Source organism: Eulemur rufifrons, chromosome 30 (genome assembly GCF_041146395.1).
Source record: "Eulemur rufifrons isolate Redbay chromosome 30, OSU_ERuf_1, whole genome shotgun sequence".
In the NCBI taxonomy this organism is placed as follows: Eukaryota; Metazoa; Chordata; class Mammalia; order Primates; family Lemuridae; genus Eulemur; species Eulemur rufifrons.
In genome coordinates this window covers 48,530,065-48,552,795 of record NC_091012.1, presented here as the reverse complement: position 1 = coordinate 48,552,795, position 22,731 = coordinate 48,530,065, and the positions used below count along the sequence as shown (strand labels likewise).

Here is a 22,731-nt window from a genome sequence, read left to right as displayed (position 1 = left end):
TCTGCAAATCAGGAGATTCCATCTTCACACACATAACACCTTTCACATGAACTAGATCAAAGTACTTTATTAGCAAGTAGCAACAATCTTACTTCCCACTTAGGACAACTGTAGAGGCGATAAGCAAAGGAGGCTGCTCAGGAAAAGCAACATGGAAAGACAGACAGAGGATGCTGATGCCCTATAAAGAGCTTCCCCAGCCCTTAGTCTATTCAATTTATTCAGTAATTGTTGCATTGTGTGTTTGTCAGCCCCTAGTTTTGTACTCGGTATAATGTTTTTCATATTACTAGATTAAAAATACACAAAAATCTGTGTTTAGCAAATAGACTTAGAGGTCTTTAACAGATGCATGAAAAAAGTTAAACACAAAGCATATGGATTCAAATTTGTACCTCAGCAAAATTACAAATGTTTATGTTGTGGACTTTCTGGGGGTTACTTGTAGACGGACAAAACCACGAATGTTAATTCTGTGATTGCTTGCATATTGTAATGACATTGTGTCCTTTAAAATATTCTAATATTCTAATTCCAAATTGGTAAGTGGTTTTAAAATATTTGATTCCTTTTAGGTTCAACACTAATTGATGAAGATCTGCTATTTTTTTTTTTCCCTTTCGTGACTAAGTGGTCTAGGGCTGTTGCTGACTTCTCTTTTTAGATCCTATTCCGTTTGTGTGAAGTACTCAAATTCTCTCAGTGTATTCCTGGAGGGCCAGCACCCAATCCATTTATCAGTAAAACCTAGTAGAGTAACCAGTATGGAGTAATTCTTTGAGAAAGGTTTGTTTTACCTTTCCATTTCACATAATGTCACAGAATATTGATTTATTGGGCCCCTAAAAGTAAAAGGTAGGCTCCAGTTTGTGTGAACAAAGGTCTAGGTGGCAAGAAACATTCATGCCAAGATCATGAAGCATATAGATGAATGTTATGCTATGAGGACTCTGCTCTAGAATCACCGCCTCAGAGAGGCTTCTCTGGACCACTCTGTTTAAAATGGTCATTCTCTGTCCTTAACCTTTCTTCATCTCACTTGATAGTACTTACACCTTCCTGACATTTACTTTTTTTAATTATTGTCTGTCTTCCTCATTAGACTGTATGGAGAAGAGATTGCCTGCTAGAGGCAAACACCTAGGACAGTGCCTATCACTGAATGAAAAAAATGGACCAAGTAAACATTACAATGTTTAGAAATCTCAAGAATGAAATGATTAATCTTCCCCAATATGGATTATTTTAAAAGAAACTGTAGGATCTATTGTTATAAATGACACCAAAATGTGGTTAATGGGAATTGTTTTTATTCCGGTAAATGTTTCTTTTTTTTTTTTTTTTGGATGATTAATTGCTTTCTTCCTTGAATTTATCTGTTCAGTACAAACATTTTAAGTTGTAGAAAAAATTATTTATAGCCTCAAATGTCAAGGGACGAAACTGCTTGCACATCGTTAAGCTGTTCATTGTCTAAATAAGCTTTGTATTTGTCTTGCAAGTCATCAATAGCCTCCTGCGTGTGTTAATTTTAGCAGCTCTTCATGCTCACCTGAGTCAATTAGTCCCATCTCTGGGTTATTGCTGAAAGCTTCCAGGTCAGTTTCACCTCTATAATTGTTTAATGAACTTTGTCCTATTTGCTAGAGTACCTCTTGTCTTCTATCAATTTTGGTTACCTTTCTGCCCCATCAAAGCAGTTGAATTTGAGACTCATGAGTTGATGAACTCCAAGCTCCCTTAGAAACCTGATGTTCCATGATTCACAGAACTTATTGCAATTCATAATTATTTTAATTATTTGTGTATTTACTTGATGTTTTGACTGCTTCTGCCTCTAGAATGTAATCTCTGTTAATAATGGGACTGTGTTTCTGTTGTTTACCTCCATCTGCACAGTTCCTGGCAGAGTGGGTAGCCAAGAAATATCTGCTGAATGAATGAATGAGTACATATCCTTCATCACTCTTGAAAAATGAATAGCTAGCAGGATATTATTACATTAAGAATGGCAGAGGAGTCTGATATCTCTGCTCTTTCCTTCTGAGGACTTAAAGTCTTCAGTTACTCTGGAAATATTAATATTTTAATAAAACATATACTTAAACAGTAACTAGTATCTGTCAAGTATGTTTATTCTTAAGTCTCAGACTTTATTCAAGATTAGCAGCTTCTGCAGCAATGACCATCTTCCTGCAACCTTCCTTTGACTTCAGTCTTGAGTCAATAACTTGTTCTGCCATTTACAGGATTTCAAATGGCATAAATTCTCAGCTCAACTAAGTACAGAAAAGCATGTTTTATTAAACAAGTTATGATAAATAATTATGGTTATTACCAGGTATCACAGCTAATCAGGAGCAAGAATCAAGATTTTATTATTGAGTAGGGTGTAGTAAAGGAGGACAAAGGCTTGGGGAAGTAGGCATTTGTAGTCCCTCAATTTGTTTTAGGGCACTTCTCTTTGGTTTTCTCATGAGACGGAATAATGACACATACCAAAGTGAGCCAGTTAACAGCATTCTTCCTTCTCACTTCCTGATATTTCTCCTTATTTTCTAATTTTTTCTTGGTACTAAATTTTGATTATCTAGCCCATTGAAGGAAGGGAGAATTATTGATGCTTATACAAAGTCATAAATGATGTCAATTATTGGCAGGCTGTGACAGTGGTGGAATATCTCATAAGTTAAAAAAAGAGTAATTACTTTGCTACTGCTATATAATCACTTCATCTCTTATAAATTTTCTGCCTGTGCTATTTGGACAACTATAATCTTACCTTTAGGCTGGTTCCACATTTGGGAATTGGCTTATTTGAGGCAACCGAGATGAGTTTTTCATTAGCAAATGTGAGAAGGGCACTTGCACTTTAAAATCACTACAACTAAGCCACTTAGTCACTCACTCATTTTTTACCTACTCTGTGCCAGGTACTGTGTTAGGATCTGGGGATATAGTGGTATGGTAGATTAAAGATGGTCAAAAATTCTTTGGTACTTCTCTCATCAAGAAGTGGGATCTATGTCCTTCCCCTTGATGTGGGAAAGCTCTGTGGCTGCTTTGACCAATGGTTTATGACAGAAGTGACACTGTGACAATTTCTGGACCCAGGCTATAAGAGACCGACATCTTCATTCCATGTTTCTTGGAATGCTCACCCTTGGAGCCCTGAGCCACCATATAAGAGCTCTGAAAAACCCAAGGCTGGCTACCATGCCAGAGGAAGCCCAAGTAGCCAAATAGAGAGGCTGTATATAGAGAGATTCCCAGCTGCTGTCCAGCTGTTCCAGTCCCCAGCCATTTGAATCATCCCAACTAAGGTCTCAAACATCATGGAGCAGAGATAAGCCATGCTGTCCACGCCCTGTCTGAATGTCTGACCCACAGAATCGTGAGTCATAATAATACTAAATTGTTTTAATCCATTGCTTGGAATAATTTGCTACCCAGCAATAGATATTCAAAACAAGGAGAGAACAAATCAGACTTGGTCCTTGTCCTCATAAAACTTCAAATTTAGCAATGAGAACAATTCAGAGCTAATCAATATTGTACATCCCAGTGTGAACAAGAAATTGAGATATAGCAACTCCATAGAAAGTTAGCACTAGAAAATCCGCATTATCTTGTTTAACCTCTTCATTTTTTAGCCTGTTAACACTGCTGTTATGTGCTTAGTGTTGTACTAAGTTTGGTCCCCATTTTAGAAATTTTCAACTAAGGGTAGACATTCCACCAAGCTGATCAGAAGAGGCCACTACAACTGCATTCAGCAAGACTTTTGTGAATTTTTAGATCTTTAAACTGTTCTGAAAATTTATTCTAAGTGATAAACATAATAAATGCCTATCAACATACACATTCTTCTAGTAAAAAGTATACTTTTTATTTCTACTATGGTGGGACCTGGATTATCTGATACTAAGATTGGTGCAATGTAAGACATAATAGGTTAAGATTCACTGCCCCAGAGGAGTTTATTAGCTTAAGGTGTGAGGCAGAGTGCACACTAACTTATTCATGAGGTATACACAGGTACTGCAGCAAAAACTAAGGGTAGAAATATTGTTCCATTAATGTGATTTTATCTCATGTTCAGTCATCTTTTCTCTCTTTTTAAACCAGCATAGTAAAGGTTTAAAAATCAGGTGAAAGGGTAATATTGGATATTTGAAGGCTCTCAGGGAAAGAGATAAGAAAGAAAAAAAAAACATGTAAGATTTTTCCTAGGAAAGTTATAGAAACTGTGCAGACCAGAGGTCACAAACTCAGATGCCAGCAGGGCCAGGCATGACTCTGAAAATCAGGGAAGTGAGCCAGGTGTAAGGGAAACAATGAATGGTGACCTGGAGAGGCATGTCATGTCCCATCCAGAAGGGCAGCTGATCCTCAGCTCTAGACAACCTATGCCATGCCCATGGGCCCAGGGTTGCAAAGCTGTGTAAATTTTTTAGAGAAGGAAGATATTCTGATTTTTATGATTTCTAAATGTCAGTCCAAACAAAATACATCTGTGGGCTGATTTGAAGCAACCTCTGATATAGACACTTGACGTGGATTGATGTGGGGATCAGCCTCTCGTGGTTATAAAACAAACAAATGAGTTTGGCCAGACCTTGCTGTCAGCGGTTGCACTAACCCTGGTAGGATTTTGTTTTTTAAATGCACTTCTCCATTAGTGACGGCGAGTGAAATGTCTGGCTTTGCAAATTACTGCTGTCATTTAGTTTAATGTACTCCTGTTTTTACATATTTATAAAAACCTTTTACATTATTAATAGTGATTAAATGCTTAGACACTGAAGATCAATAATGCTTCTGTTCACCTATTTACATTATTAAAAAGTAATAAGTCATACAGGGCATGTAGAATATGTGGTTTACTTTGTAGTCATGTTTGGAGTAGATTGAAGAAAAGAAAGGAACTCAGGCTACAAAGTAAATTGTATTTAGGAAAAAAAATGGTAATAACTCAGTTGCATTTGCCCAAGGGCTGCATTGTGGGCAGGCTGCATGTTCACACTGTTGTTATACCATCATGGGGCACAGAAGGTACATATTCATGTGCTCTCTCATGACAGTGCAGGCAAACTCAGAACAAGAAAGTCTAGTCTCCCTTGGATGCACAAGGATGAACAGTTATTTAACCTTTGTGTGTCCTTGCAACACTTAGTCACCTGTATGCCACCATCTTTAGCTTGAAAGGCTTCTGATGGTGGCAACACTCAGCAGCAAGTCAGCTGTATGGGTCACATTTTGCCAGTAGGCAAATGAGCCCCTTAGCAATGTTTTCTTCGCCTGCCTGCCCAGCCATCTCTCAATTATGCAGCAAAAGCAAAAATGCAAAGTGGTTCACCTGATTATGGCACATAAGTGTCCTAGATCTGTCTGAGGAAAGCAACTCCACAGTCAGGGAGTACAAGAGTCCTAAGTCTTTTTAGGGTTAGCTAGCCCAGCTTTCTAAGTAGCCAAAGGAGGTCAGCATAGTGGTCTATAGATCAGGCTCTCAGCACCAGTCTGCCTGGGTTCAAATTCTATCTCTGACACCCACTGATTGTGACCTTGGGCAAGTCACTTACTTGGCATCTTAGTTCTTGTTCCTTCACCTGAAAAGTGGAGATAGTAATAGTACCTGCCATATAGGGTTTTTTATGAGGATTAAATGAGATAACACATGTAAAAGCTTAGTACAAAACCTGATACATAACAAGTACTCAAGAACAATTTACATGTAGCAAAAGGCCCATTTCATGAGTTATTCAATTGCGTTCTTTTATGAAGAAGTTCATTAACACTAATCTGAAGTTTGTAAATGACATCATTGAAATGTATTAAATTGAACTGGATTTTAAAAAATCACTTGGTTTCTAAGTTTCTTGTGTTGACCCAGATACCATTTACCTAGTATAAATTTGGTCCACGTCACCAGGCTTATTTAAGGACATGCTGAAATGGGGCAGCTGTGGCATAATGGAAAGGTTACAGGAGTTGCTACAGTGCAAACTTGCTGGCTGTGTGATTTGGGGCAAACTATTTAATCTCTCTGAACCTCAGTTTCCACATACAGAAAATGCACCTAATACTAGTATCTACTTTACAGGGATACTGTGAGGATAAAATGAAATAACATATGTTTTGAGTGTTTTGTAAGCTAAAGAGTCCTATATAGATGTAAGAGATTATAACTACTATTATTTATATATATGTGATCAGAGTTGGACTTCACTTATTCAAAGATACCCCAAGTAAAAATGCACGTGTTGTTTTTTTTTAGAGGAAATATAGTTAGTTTGCTTTTCCTCAGCTACTTTGCTTGGCAAAGGCCTGCACCTTTTCTGACAGAATGAATATATCTGTAATAGCCGAGACTACTGGATGAAGGAGACCCATCGTTCTGAATTTAAATGTAACTTGCAGAGCCAAATGATAACTTGGAGCGTTTTACAAAAGAATGAGGAAAACTCAATCAAACCAGGAGGAGGAGAAGGGCACTAACCACAACAAGTAATATTTTTGTTCACTCTGTGAGCGGCTGGCGAGCACTGCTGAAGCATGAAGCTGAACCACAGGGGTTTAAGTTTGTCCTGCCTTTTCTAAGTTTATTGCTCAAACGCTCTGCTCTGGGTCACAATGACTTGTCTCTTGTCTCTCTCAGGTCCTGACTTTCTCCCCTCACTTGAGTTCAGTGAGTCATTTAACACATCTCCATGTCATGGAGGTTGTTATTTCTTTTACTATTTTTTTTTTTTTAGACTGAATTCTCTCTAAGCGTGGAGAAAGCTACAGAGTTGATGACTTACTTCTACATTAAATAAAATAAATGGAAATAATTTTTGTTCTTTTTGCTCTTCTGGTACATAATAAATAAGTCTTGACTATCTAAATAATTACTTTGACTACACCCCATCCAAAAGTTAGCCCAGAATTATTATTGAGCTGAGAGAAACACTTCAAAATGGGATGACTGAATCTCTTGGAAGAAGGCAAACTTGGACTAGATCCCCTGGCAGAAAAGCCCTTTCTTGTGATGCATTGGCATTTTGGGTTTTGAGTTCTGCCAGAGACCTAAAAAGTCAGAATTACACAATAATAAAAAGATTGAAAAAGTTTTAAGTTTCAATAACAGTTCTAGTACACAACTGAAGGGAAGGGAGTTGAATGATTGAGATTTCCATGCACATCTTTTTTTCCCTTTTCTACTGTGTATAGGTCAAGATAGAGTTGGAATTTTCTTAGATTGTCACCGATATCAATATAAACTCTTGACCAAGTTATTCTACGGGACTGCTAACTCCCACCAGGCTGCAACTGAGTGAATGGGATGTAGACAGAAGATCCTAGACAAACAGTTTCCATGTGTTTTTTAAATTCCTGTTTGCAATAGTCTAGGAAACCAGTGAAATATCGACTTGTGGAATGAATACAGGAGGACATTTTTGGGCCTGGAAATGTTGACTTTAGTGACATACCTACATCTAGTGCTAATTAGTAAAACACATCACTGCTGAAGATGAAGCAGAGAATACCAATGAGCAAATTCATGTTATTACATTTCATATAAGTTGATTTTTTTAATTTAAATTTTTTTTGTTTTAATTATTATGAGTACATAATAGTTGTATATCTTTATAGGGTACATGTGATGTTTTGATACAGGTGTACAATGTGAATTAATCAAATCAGGGTAATTGGGGTATCTGTCACCTCAAGTATCTATAATTTCTTTGTGTTAGGAACATTCATTCCAATTCTACTCTTTTAGTTATTTGAAAGTATACCCTAACTTATTGTTGATTATAGTTACTTTCTTGTGCTATCAAATATTGTTCATTCTATCTAACTATTTAACTGGAGAACCTCACGTTAAGTGAAATAATCCAAGCACGGAAAGACAAATCTCGCATGTTCTCACTTACATGTGGGAGCTAAATATTAAAAACAATTGATCTCATGCATATACAGAGTAGAATGATGGTTACCAGTGGCTGAGAAGGATAGTGGGGAGCAGGGGATAAAGTGGGGATGGTTAATGGGTACAAAAATATAGTAAGTTGATTTTTAAAAATTACTTTGCCCAGTGGGTTGGGCTTTGATCTCAGGTCTTTAGTGACAATTCATGCATTTGAACTTTCTTAGAAGACAGATTTTCACAAGTCTTGCATCTCACATTAGGATGTCAAATTCATCCAACCCTTTCATATGGAAACATTTTTCATCATGGAATAAAACTTAAAATTTAGCTTTTGCAATTTAGGAATTTTTCAAGGAATCAATCCAGAAGCTAAATAATACATTTAAAAATTATACTTCCCTCCTGTTGTTTTTTTCATTAAAGGCCCTCCCCCCACACATAAACACAAAACTTTTATGATACAGAAGCTCTAGAAATGAGTTTTTCCCTTAATTAATTGGTAAGGGCTTAGGCATTCCAAAGAAGTCTTAAAAAAGAAATCAGTGTGGATTGTGTGGAATGAGAAGTAACCTGATCTTTAAAAGATACCTTCCTTTCACAGTTAAGGAAAAACATGACCACTGTTCATTAAGGAATAAAATAAATACATATATACCTGCTGTCGAATGAGATCTCTGGAGGAATGACATGAGTACTGTCCTTGCCAATGAGGAATTTGATTCGATCATAGAAGAGTCTTGAAGTGTGCTGAGAGAGGAGGGGTTGGCTTTGCTGAATGAGGTCAAGAGGATCTGGTGAGCCCTGACAGAGAGGACTCACGTAACAGTTGCTTTGTTGACAACAGTCAGGGTCTACACAGTCAGTCAAACCATCTGGAAAAAAACCCCAAAACCAATATTGATATTTAGCTTCAAAAGAAACAACATAGTTTAAAATATGCATAAGTGAAGAAAAATCTAGACTCTAGCTAAAGATAATCAACCATATTTTGAGTTTAGAATTTGTTAAATTCACATGTTTTTCATGAATTATCACTCACTCTGAGTTCATATGGCACCTCAGAGAAATTCAAACTACTTTGTTCATAAATCTTTCTTTCCTGAATTCTCCAGCATTTATCAACTGGAGAATAAAGGTTATACAGTTAGAGTTTAGATTTTGGGTATTCTGTTAGGTATTACTCTTTAGAAGTTTCCTTCCTCCTGAGTGAGACCATTCCTTCAGAATAGCAATGATTTCTTATAATTCTTTTGAATTCCTCAATGCATGAGCACACAATTAACAAGTACTTGCCACTTGAATTTGTATTTTTAAAAAATCCTCCCAATATTGTTTTCTACTGGTAATTCTCAAAATAAAGGTTGGGATTCTTATGGTGACAAACGTATCTAGGGCAGTGATTTTCAAAATGTGTAGTCAATTACCTGAGGAACCTATGAAATATGCATATTCTTGAGCTCCACCTACTGAGTCAGAATGTCTACATAGCCCAGGATTATGCATACTTGATCTGCATGATTATGTGTGATTCTGATGCACACTAAAATTGCAGAATCACTTTTACCACTCTTTCAGGAATTTGTAGAAGCAACTAAAGTTTACTTATGCCTAACAGAAGTTTTTTGATGCAATTATTACTACTACTAAACCTGAGATATAGGAATGTGATGAGTCTCTGTTTCATTTTCTGGTGCTGCACCATTTGCTCTGGATTCCTGAATCCACTGTTGTACCAAGAAAAAAAGTAACACAAAGGCTTCCTTCTTTGGTAGAGGAATGATGTCTGGCACAGGGGTTCTGAGAGGAGGGGAGACTATTGAGAATCTAATAGGTGCAAAACACTGTTGGGTGCTTGGGGAGGTTAAAAAGATAAAAAGACCCTTTTCATGTTTTTAGGAGCTCATGGCTTAGTAGGAAACAGGTATGTAAACAGCTGAATCTTATACTAGGGAAAATGTAAGAAGTGCTCTAAGAGAATTACATGAGAAGAGAAGGGGTTGGAGTGATTAACTGAGCATATGGACACTTCATTCCATGCCCAATAAGCAAAAAAATTAAAGTCCTTCCAAGGTCCTTAAAGCAGGCAAGTGGCTCTAATTCAGTTGTTTAACAAGGGTAAATATAAAGGCGCTAATCCTCTTGGCTTGCAGTGGAATAGGGAGGTTCAGATGGATCACCGTCTCCTTAAGGCTGCTGCTGCTGCAAGTTACTGGCACTGGTTTCCTGCAGGTCTTTTGCTTGCTCTCTCTCCCCCACTTGGCTGCTCCTGTGGAGCGAGAGGGGGGTGTACCACAGCTGGGGGCAATAAAAGCCAGGAACACCAAGAGAGTAGGCGTTTGGAACAGCAGCCCCAGGGCACCCAGGAAAAATATTTTTCCCCACATGTGGTCCTTTCAAATTCCCTGTACTATAGACACTACTTTGATTTAAAATGCAGTTTGCTTCTGTCTTGCCTTTCCTGTTTGTTCAGTATATTTTTGCTCCTGATTTCTATTTCTCTGTATACATATTTCTTTTTCACTGATGACCAACTTTTCAGTGTGGATTTGTTTCAATAAGAAGTTCCCTTCTGCTCTGCTTTCTCCCTTAATTCAGCAAATTATATTAACAGATTTTCTATAGATTTTAGATGCCACTGCCACCTCTCCCTCCAATACGTTGTTTTCAGCCTCTTATTAGCACATTATCTCTTTACTCTGCTAATTAAACATCTGGATGCCACTGAAAAGCTGGCAAAAATATCAGGCTGATTAAAAAAGCTCTCTGATGTCTGGAATTGGTGCATAACACACTAAACAATGAAAAAACTGCTTTTCAAATAGGTAGTCACTTTTATCTTACATTTTTATTGAATAGTGAATTTGTTATTATTGAGATAATATATGCGGAAGTACCTAGTGTCATGCCTAGCAAATATTAACACACACACTAGATTGAACATTTACAGGTTTCAACCTGTCAATAACACAATTCCAGCTTATTTTTTAAAAGACATAGATTTAAAATAAATACTAATGCCAAGATGATCTTCAAAATTGAATTCTAAAACTAAACATAGATTCAATTCAAAATTGGAACTCACACTCTCATCTAGTTATGTGCTATAGATTTCAAGCTAATGTTTCATATTTAATAATTGACTATTACACAGGGCTGACCCTCTCAGACCTCTGTTTCTGAGAGAACAGCAAGGCTTCTGTTGAATATAGAAAGACCGTAGGAAAGCAGACCAATAATGGCATGCAACCCCCATGTTATGATTCCTAGGTAAGGCCAGTACATGGGCAAAGACATAGTTACCAATTATCACATTGGATAACACCCCATACAGTATGTCTAGACTGTTACAAATAAGTGCAAATGACAGTCACACTGGATGTGTGGGTTTTTTGTCTTTTTTTTTTTTTTTTTGCTATTAACAGCTCTTTTATTGTTCTGAATTGGAAGCTGCGGCACCCTACTGACAGCCAAGATCAGGGTGTCAGATATGGACATATCAACTCTTAACTGATTTTATTTTTAGGAAGGAATAAAAATAAAAGGTAGCTAAAAAGAGGGAGGTTACATTGTCTTGAAGGACTAAACATGGCATTCATTAATCCTAGCTTTGCCAACCAGTTTGGGACCATGCCAGTTGGCTCAATTGGCACTGATGATGATCAAGGACACTGTTTTATTTGCTATGTGATCAAGTCATCACAATTAAACTTTCACCTACTTATGGTATGCTCTTGGTTGAAAGAGGAAATGGATAAAGCAATATGAGTGATACAAGGGAAACCCATACTTTACTAATCCTGAAAATTAATTTACAAATATATGTCCTTGGGGGACAGCACCCAGATTATCACTGATAAAAATGGACAGATAATTCATGGTAGGTTATCCAAGAGGATTTGGAAACACATATAGATTAGTTAATATTTGTCAGGCACTAGGTACTTCCATATATATTATCTCAACGATACCTGTAAGAACCCTGTTAGGTAGACATTCTCATCTTCATTTCCCCATTTTACAAACAAAGAAGGGGATGCTAAATGTGTTTGCACAGTTGGAAGTAATCTGAAAGTCATATTAAACACCTAGTATTATGACTGCAAATCACATATTCAACAGTATCATCTAAGCAGTGAGTATTACTAGTACTGACCTAAGCCGGGACTTCCAAGTGCTTGACTATACATAGGTGCTTAGAGTACATGAAGTGGTTAGGGTCAAAAAAAACCCAGATGACTTTGACTCTGATCTTGACTTTGGGACTTATAATCTATATGATCCTGGACAAATCAGTTCAACTCTTGGATTCTACAGTTTCTTCATCTGTAAGATGCGGACAACAATAATACCTACACTGTAGAGTTGTTGCAAAGATCACATACTGTAATAATCATAAAGATGAGATTGGGTGCATTCAGGGTGGTATGGTATGGCCATAGACTGAAGGACATTATGCTAAGTGAAATAATTCAGTCATAGAAGGAAAAATGCTCCATAATTCCTCTTATATAAGGCATCTAAAATAGTCAAACATATACAAGGAGACAATAGAGTGGTGGTTACCAGCAGACTGGAGGTGGCGGATACAGGGAGTTGTTGTTCAATGGGTATAAAGTTACAGTTACAAGATGAACAAGTTCCTGTACAAAATAGTGCTTATACTTAACAATAAAGTATTACGCACTTAAACATTTGTCAAGAGGGTAGATCCCATGTTAAGTGTTCTTACCACAAAAATCTCCCAAGCTCCCCCAAAACAAAGGGACACAAGGAAACTTTTGGAGGTGATTGAATATGTTTATATGTTTATTACCTTGATTGTGGTGAGTATATACATATGTCTAAACTCACCAAATTATTTACATTTATTATGTTTGGGTTTTTTTTGTATACCATTTATACCTTAATAAAGTTGGCAAGATAATCAAAGAGCTTAGGACAGTATCTACTATGTAGCTAGTATTTGATAAATGTTAGCTATTGTTATTATACCAAATTTTAGACTATATGGATTGCAAGGAGACTAGAGATAGAGTCCTAGGGGTAAATGCCAATGGTCTACAATGGCAAAGCATTCAGCCTCATATTTATTGAAGTTGTCTTATCACTGGCCAGAGGGCAATTGACTTCTGTGTAGCCTGTTCAGTTCGTTGGAGTGTATTCATTTTGCAAACTATGCTTGGTTAGGTTGTCAGGTAGGTAGGATCCTGTGTAGCTCTGAGTAGACAGACACTAATACTACAAACTTCTCATCCATTGAATTTCAGTGATTCAAAATTTGTCACCATTTGGACAGGGATTGGATTGAAGTATAACATTTTTAGCATGTATAGGCTAGAGGGTCCACCAAGCAAATTATAGTGAAAACGAAATTGAAGGGCTATTCATTCCAATGACTCAGGAAAACAAAATCTCCTCAGGCATAAAAAAGCCATAAGCAATGGACTAATTATAAATCACTCATAACTCTTTACTAAAGCAGGCCCACCTACTAGGTATTCCTGCTAGGTTAGTTGTTGCTGTTATATGCATTTAAGGTACTATGACTATATTTCTTTTGGAAATAGTCTATAATTCATTTTTTTCCATTTATTCAGAATGACTTTCACCCCAGGATTTTGCTGTATTAGTAAAAAGACAGTGGAAGAGACTCAAGTGCACTCAGGATTTGGTTTGCCCAAATCACTGTTATTGCTATAATCACATAGCATTAAATTTTTCTGGGTCGAGAAAATAAATTGTTTGTATGCCACTAATGTTCATGTCCTCCTGGTTCCCACCTGCCATCAATGGCTTCCCACATCACTTAGAGTAAAAGCTCAAGTCTTGACAATGACTTATTTCCTCACAGCCTTCGTCTTTTGCTGTCTCCTTATTTTCTCTCAGATATTACCTGTTATCATCCCTCCAACCTCCTTCCTACCCCACCACAATCTCACCAGATGCTTTGGATGTTCCTTGATTGTGCCAAGCACAGTCCTGTATTAGGGTGTTTGCACACACAATTGTATGGCTTGAATGTTCATCCTGATACCAACATGGCTCACCATTTACCTCCTTTGGGTCTTTATTTAAATGTCATCTTTTCAGTGAGACTTTCTCTGACCACCTTGTTCAAAATTCCACCCCTGTCCTACACTTTCTATCCTTTTTTTTCCTACTTTTTTTAAAAAATTTTTTTTCTACACTACATTTACCACCTTGTATCATCCTATATATTTTTATTTTTTATTTTTTAGATTATCATAAAAATTTATATTCCCAACAGTGGAAGAAGAATATTTTTCATCCTATATATTTTTAAATTTTGGTTTATTGTCTGCCTTTTGTAACTAGAATGTAAGCTCCATGGAGGCATGGACTTCATCTTCATTAAGTGTTGCTATTTCCTCAATGACTAGGTGAATGCCTAGCTCAACGTAAGTTTCAATAAATATTTGTTAAGAATAAATGGATACCCTAAAAGTCTTACTTCTATGACATTTGTAAATTTGCCTACAGATTAATAACATTCAAATAATGTATCAAAATATGTTATTAATAGATTCTTCATTCATATTACACTTTTATTACCCACTTTACTGTATTTAAAGCATTATCTCATTCATTTTCACCACTGCAAAGTAGGCAGATGTCAAGTAGCAGTGGCCTTAGTTGACAGATAATGTGATATGCCCAGTCATACAGTAGCGAACTCAATTATAGAGTTTAGATTTTCTACCTTCTACTTGCATCTGAAAGCACTTGGCAGTTTAGACTCTCATAACTAAGTGTCAACCCTTTAATAAATAGGTTGCTTAGAAATGAGGGGGGGTGTAATCAGAAGAGAATAATTATGAATATGCTTTCTGATATCAGGTCTTTTGTTCTCAACCAAATCTCAAAAGTAAATGTGGGGAAGATGTCTGGTCCTTAAATAGAGCAAATGCTGTCAATTCATTATCCCTTCTCTTTCATTTTCCTGTTTATTAAACACTGCAGCATGCTGGTGCCATTCAAAACACGAGGCTCATTGATCCATGAGCTTATATATGTTCATAACTCACTCATGGTGCTGTTTTCTAGATCTAGAAACACTACATCATAAAAGAGGCTTGAAAATAGCTATTGCACTTAATGAATGGTGACTTGTTATAAAGAATGACTCCTGAAAGATCATTCTCTTTTAGGCAATTAACTTATTGTTTTTACCAATGAATATGAATATAGACCACTAGAAGAGTTTGTACCAGAGAAGCTTGGACAAATATGTGACAAATACTTAAAAGATCAGAGAACAAAGGCTGTTTGATGAAACATTCTTATTCTATATCTTTGGAACCTCCTTGACAGTGTTACCACAATATCAGAGTCCACTTTCCTTCCTCTATAACTAGAGTGAATAAAATGGAATCTTTGTTTTATAACTAAATATCTTGTAAAGTTCACACTGTTCTGTATGATCTGGCCCCTGCCTACCTTCATATATTAATTTCTCCCTGACTTGTGTTCCAGCCACAAAGCCTTTTACTTCCTAGAAGAGCCTAGTACATTTCTACCTCGGGGCATTGGTATATGGCCTGGAACATTCTTTCCCTGATTCCTATGAAGTCTCCATCACCACCCAGACTAAGTTAGATTCCCATGCACATTTATAGTACCCTAAAATTTTTCTCTTCAAAATTGTAAATACATAGCTATTTGTGTGGGTTCTTGTTTAATATCTGTTTTCCTTGCTAGACCATAAGCTCCACAAAGGCAGAAACTTGTCTTCTTTATCATTTTCTCCCCAGTGCCAGGTACAATACTTGGCAAAAATAAATGAATGGAAAACTGGGTGCGCAATGTGAAATGTTTGGCTGAAAGGTCAACATTTGAGTTAAACATCTGGATCAGCACTATCCAATAGAACTTTTCCTGAAGATGGGAATGCTCTAGTACTGTGCTGTACAACATAGTAGCCACTAGTCTCATGTGGCTATTGAACACTTGAGATGTGATTAGTATAAATGAAACATTGAATTTTTAATGTTGTTTAAGTTAAATTTAAATACTCACACATGGATAGTGGCTACCATACTGGACAATGCAGATTTTGATGTCTCCAAATATTTAGATATCAGATGGTCTATAAATTTGGCCAAAAAAAGTTTTAAGCTTTTACTATGTCAAATTTATTTTTTCCTATTATAGTTTCTTCCTTTGTTTTTATCTTTAAGAAATCCTTTCCCATTGTAAGATCTGTCACCTATATTTTCTTCTAATTGTGTTTCAGTTTTCTTTACCTTTAACTCATTAATCCAGTTGAAGTGTTTTCATTTATCTCGTTCTTGTAGTATAGTATTAATTGAAAATCTAAGGTATTTTCTTAATAATTGTCCTAGCAACATGTATTTCATAATGCTTTTTTTTCCCATTGATTTTTGATGCTGCTTTTGTAATACACTAAATTTTTATTTGTACTTGGTTGTGTTCTAGAGCTTTAATGTGGTTGCATTAATCTATCTATTCTTACATTAGTACCACTGTGCTTTAATTATCATAGCTTTCATGTAGACTTTAGTGTCCGATAGTTCAAGCTTCCCCTCTTTGTTTTCACTATTCCGACTTGGTTAATACAATGTTCAAATTTTTTTCTTGTGTCAATTCATATGTACATGTAATGTATGGTGATCATATTTTCCAAACCCCAAATCAGGACCCATTATTAACAAATGAAAATGTGGTCACCATAATGTTAAATTTCCTCCAAGCATAGGGTTGTACAATGTGGTAAGTGCTTGCTGACTAAAGGGACAAATGAGGTGAAGACATTTGATAGGTTTTTGACTTCCATAGTAATTAGTTCTTACATATACAATACATCAGATAGCTTTCCTTTTTTTGCATGTTAAGAAAAAAAATCCAAAGGTTATTTGTTCTCTCTTCTGTTTTTACTGTTCAAGAAGCTCTTAGGTAGCTTCTGGACCAGCTGTGTCACCCACATAGTCAATGCAGCCCAATTAGTTACTATGAGTCACAATGCATTGAATCAGAGTATAAGTAAAGTAAAAGCTGCAGGAAGTGGCAGCAATACTAATGAGTATTCAAGGCTGATTAGAATGCAAAAAATCCCACCATTCTGTAAGTATCAGCTATAATATGGAGTAATCAAGTAGCAGCTCCTTGAAGTGACTGCTTGAAAGTGATTTTTTTTGATTGGGAAGATTTCTTAAAAATTACACTTTACAAATCAGGACCACTTTTTTCAAAAAGATTCAATTGGCACTTTCTGATTTAATTACAGCACACATATATACATATGCACAAACACGTATGCAAATATTAATCACTAGTAATATTCAAGTAAATGAATCCAGCTATTCTGGATAGTTGCAAAGCTATCCAGAATTAAATGAAGGGCATTTAATGTATTCTGAGGGGTAATATTTAAACATTATCAAAATGGAATTATTGGTCTAAAATCTTAGTCATGCGCCTTTCAGAGGTTAGTCAATCCATCTTTCCATCTCAAAGTAGACCTGAATCTATATTTATCATCAATATTACCTTAATCCTACTATAGGGAAAAAATGGTAATTGGCACTCAAGGAGCCTTCCCCCCTACTCCCTACCCTAAAGAGACAATCATAAAAATACACTGAACTTATATCAGGGGCTTTGATTTGTAATTCGCATATAGGTACACAGTTTTAAAGGAATGTTCAGAGGTCAATACACATTCAGTAAAATCTATACATATGCCACAGACATCAAGAATTGATAATCCATTAATTCATTAATATTTAATTGATCCATTCATTAAACATATTTTGGCTGCCTTGAGGTGACCTTGAGGCCATAAAAATGCTTGATAATTAAATATTCAATTATTTTTATTACTTTACTAAGACAAGAACCTTATTTTGGCTCAACCTTAACTGAGCAAGAAATTATAATTGTGTAAGTTGTTAATGCATTTTCTGAGCATAACCCTTTAAGCAATACATCAACTGAGAAATCTCCATTACTATACCAAGCCTTTTTTGTAATGAGGCAGACCATCTAGGTTTACACCCTGGATCCATCATTTGCTTCCTATATGATCTTTAGCAACTTACTTAACTTCTCTGTGCCTCAGTTTCCTAATTTCTAAAGTAGTGTTAATAGTAGTGTTTACATCATGGGGATTAAATAAAAATGCACAGTGCCTGATACAAGTGAGATACTATTATTATTAATTACATTGGACATATATCTATGAGCCATGGGTCATACTTAATATGCAACAAGAAAACCATATAGACAGAATATAATTAAGCATATATTGTATGGTGCTTATTATAAGCACCATGGTTTGTTGAAGAGGTGTATGTTAGAGGTTTCACGGAAGATGTGGCTTGAGTTGAGGCTCAAATGATGGACAGAGAATGATGGGTAGAGGAAAGGCGAGGGCATACCATGTAAGGAGTATACAATGAAAAGGACGAAAAGGAAAGTGAAGATGAGTCTTGGAGGGCCATAAAAGTCAACTAAGTAGTTTATCAGTGTATCATTTAATTGAAAATTTGACTCTAGCTTCCAAAACAAGGTTTTCAATTTAGATGAGTAGTAAACAGTCTCTTTGGAAAATGGTCTGTTCTAAGCTGTGTGTTTATGTGTGTGTGGTGCAGTTTGTTATCTTTTAAGTGGTTCCTTGAATTATCTCATCTAATATTTATAATAACCCTATTAGACAGTTAATATTATCAACCCCATTTTAGAGATAAGGAAATTGAAGAGACATCAAGAAACTTGCCCCAAATCATACAACCATTAAGTAGGAGTCAGAGCTAGTATTTGAATCCAGACAGTCTAACTTCAAGGCTCTGTGTTCTTAACACATGGACAGCCATGTGAGTTGTATTTAATTCAGGCTAGTTTTGAGCTCAGGGCCTCATGAAGCAATATCCTGCAGTTGGTTTGTGAAAATCTTACTTGTTGATGTTCTTATTGTTATAATTAATGTTGACAATTTAATTATAAACACATGGGTTGCATTGCATATAACTCAAACACAGAAAACAATAAAAAATAACAAATTAGAAAGGATCATTTTGTTTTAATAAAACACTGTGGCCCCAGGGAAAAAATATTTTTTCTGGTGTGGCAGTCAATGCGTTCATCACAAAGTTGCTTCCACTTAATTTTTATAAGGTCTTATACCCCCTTTTTTTTTTGAGACAGAGTCTCACTCTGTTACCCTGGGTAGAGTGCAGTGGCGTCACTATAGTTCACTGCAACCTGAAACTCCTGAGCTCAAATGATCCTCCTGCCTCAGCCTCCTGAGTAGCTGGGACTACAGGCATGAGCCACCATGCTTGGCTAATTTTTGTATTTTTTGTACAGACAGGGTCTTGCTCTTGCTCAGGCTGGTCTTGAACTCCTGAGGTCAAGCAATCCTCCCATATCAGCCTCCCAGAGTGCTAGGATTACAGGCGTGAGCCAACACGCCAGGTTTTATAACTTTTTAAGGTTAACGGCAGGCCAGAACAAGTAATGGAAGAAACTTTTACATCCAATTTGATACATAAGCTATCATTGTTACCTTATTGATTTAAGCCCTGTGTTTGGATTCAAATGGCAAGGAATATAATTATCTAAGCAGATATAGCAATGTGAGAAGGCAAATTTAATTACCTACTTCATTTTAAGCTAATATACAGAAATTAGAAAACAACATTTTTGTTAATTTTATGTTTCCTTGAGTAGAAAGTATGGGCAAAGTGAGGATGTGCTGTTTTAGGTACACTCAGAGGTGGTTTGGGCTGTTTTGAGGTCTCATTGTACAGTGTATTAGATGCTTTGTTGGCTTGATTAAAAGAGAATGGTTACCCTAAGGCCTTAGAGCCACATGTGGCTTTTAAAAATATCATGTGCAGCTCTTGAATTAAATATTAAAATTTCTACCTTGAATTGTCTTGATACTGTCCTCTGAAAGGTATAAAGTGTTACTAAGAGGTAGAGACACAAGAGGGAGCTCTAAATAACTAAAAACAAAGAAAAATCATTTCCAGTGTGTATAGTGCAAGCTGCACTAACATCTGACAGCTTGAACAGAGGCATATTAATTTAATTTGGTATGATAGATACTATAGGTAGGGGAGACAGCATGGGGTATTAGTTAAGAAAACAGACTCTGAAGTCATACAGCCTTGAACTGGAACCTTGGCTCTGCTACTTTCTAGCTGTGAAACCTTACATAAATCACTTACTTCTCCCACTCTGAGCATTATTTTTCTTGTCTCCAAGTAGGAAAAATAATAGTACCTATATCTCATGTGAATTAAATGAGATAAAAAGCATGCAAAAAATGTGAAATATTGCCTGGTCATATTTAATAAATAATATCATTTTAATATGATTGAGATTGAAAAATGGTATGACCTCATATAACTCAATATCATTTATACTGAGGATTCCTCATTTTTACCCTCAGCTAGATTGTTCACCACTGTGCTAGAGGCAGCTATTCCTTTCATATGTGAACATTTTATAAATGACTCACCTCCATCATTGTCCAAGTTATCTCCACAAAGCATTTCCATGACAACATTGCAGCCTGTCCCACTCCAACCAACCTGACACACACAGTGCCAACCATTTTGATCCAGGGTACATCGTCCATTTCCAAAGCAGAGCCCTGGGCAGCCATCTGAAAGGACAGCAGAGAGTAACAATCATGGAAACATCAGAACAGGATTGGCCAACAATGATGTATCTGTCTATGGGGAAGCATCTAATCATCTGGGCTTCATTCAGATGAGGTGTTGAATAAAAGGAAGAGGAGCTTGCTTGCTTGCAAAACCTTCCCAGGGAACTTGTTATTCCTTACTCTGCAGTGGTTTTCCTTAGAGAGCCAATTAAGCTTTATTAATGCTAACCCCAATTCCCAACCTCTGGTTCAGATAGGACAAAAACTATGGTGGGGACAAGAAATGTTTTTTTTTTCTTTTCAATAAATGTATCTCCTCACCTCAATCAAAACAGAATGGATGATGCTGTATCTAGTTATGGCCAATAAGTTGGGAAAATATAGCAGTTTCTATGAAGAGAAACTTTCTCTAACTACTTCTAGCCTGTGCTGATTTTTCCCTTGTGATGTATTGCTTCAGGACTTAGGTATGTTGGTATACAGTTCAGACCACACCATTAAATATTTGCTCATATGGTGCCTTAGAAATGTGCTGCAGTCGCTTTGTAGCTACTCAGCTTTTCTCTTCAAGATTATTATTGGTCTGAGGGCTAAGGATTGAAATCTTGACTTCTATGAGATCTCTCTTAAAAGCTTGCATAATGTTATGCCTACAACAATATTAAATGCTCAAGAAATGTTCATGAAATTAATGAAAGCCAGATTTAGACTTTTAAAATTGTAGAGAATAATTGAAAAAATGTAGTCGAGAGGAAAGTGTAGTATTTAAATGACTTAGATCCATTGATAAAGCATGGACACTCATAGTAGTTCCTCTTTAGACTTTTAAATTCTCAGATTGCCCTTCTCTTTCGACAAGTAGCTCAGAGTTCTACTCTAACAAAGTGTGCTCAGTGGGTAGATGAACTGAGACAGCAATAATAACACATATCTTCTGGATATTTTCCCAGTAGCAACACCAGCCCTGGATTTTACTGGGGTTAGTCCAACCAATATTCTTGTCATTTTCTGTCTATGAGAGAAAATTCTCAAAGTATAAAGAGCAAAAAATTAATTTGAAAAAATCTGTAGAAGTAACCCAGTGTTCCTTTCAAATGATTTTCTAAGCAACTATCAATGGACTAGAGGAAGAAAAAACTTGACAATAAAATGACAGATAGCTGTTAAAAATCTGAAAAGTTTTTTATGTATATAATATCCTTATAATGTGGCATAGGATGAACATACACAGGATTGAGAAGGGAATTTATGGACTTCCATTCTAATGGATAGACAATGGATAAGGAGAAATTAAGGATAATTTGGGACATATTCAACTTCTGCAGCTGAGGTAATGAAAGGCACTACGATATCAGACAGAAAAACCTTTGCTGTCTCTCTCAAAGGAAGATCTCTGGAGGGATGGATGATGGGGTACTTCTAGGGGGATAATTCTTCTGCCCTTGTAAGGACTTAATAGTCCTTGTATATGGACTTGGAGCAATATTATTATGTTAAAGAAAAAGTTCAGCCATCTAACTAAACCTAGTTTATTGATAATTACCTGTACTATACACACAGATGACACAGACACACACAACTCAATATAAATGTAAGGAAAAACAGTCCTTAAAACTGCTTATCAGTCCATTCTATACTATGGCAAAATGTGATTTGTTGATGTCAGAAAAACAAATTAGCTTTTATTCCGACCACTATAGCATGACACTTAAAATATTGTACTTAAATAAGATTGCCACAAGTAAAAACAACCAAACAACCCCCCAAAATACCACCCTTCCTTTCCCACACGTATATTTTCTGTTTAAAATATATTTCTGTTATAAAACTGGTGAGAAAAATCTTACCTCGGACAGCATCTAAGTAGTGAGCTAAAAGAGGGGGAAAAGAGTGATTGAATGAATTTCTGGGAGACCAAAGCTATACAACATGTACTAATGGTTTACCATCTGTTGCCTGGGAGGAGAACAGCAAACTGTGAACTGCTGAAATGCCTAAATGCCTGCAGCTCAAAAGTTGGTACACTGGCCTGTGTAGTTTGTGAATGATATTTTCTGTGGGAAAGATATTAATGGCTTTTCTGCAAGAAACTCTATTAGGCTTCCTAAAAAAGTGTCATATTTCATTAAAAGTGTAAGAGCTGCATTTTTACATTTCAGCAACA

General features: G+C 36.3%; 1 protein-coding gene across 3 annotated transcripts in view; it reads right to left on the bottom strand.

The window, feature by feature from the left end:
• The window catches only part of TENM1 (teneurin transmembrane protein 1), a 532,730-nt gene that overhangs the window by 144,269 nt on the left and 365,730 nt on the right, over positions 1 to 22,731 (bottom strand). For all 3 annotated transcript variants that reach the window (XM_069463375.1, XM_069463376.1, XM_069463377.1), the window contains exons 13-15: positions 22,415 to 22,438; positions 20,421 to 20,567; positions 8,571 to 8,787 (exon numbers count right to left, since the gene is read on the bottom strand). In XM_069463375.1, the coding sequence (XP_069319476.1) occupies positions 8,571 to 8,787; positions 20,421 to 20,567; positions 22,415 to 22,438 (388 nt within the window). The remainder of the gene's footprint in view (positions 1 to 8,570; positions 8,788 to 20,420; positions 20,568 to 22,414; positions 22,439 to 22,731) is intronic.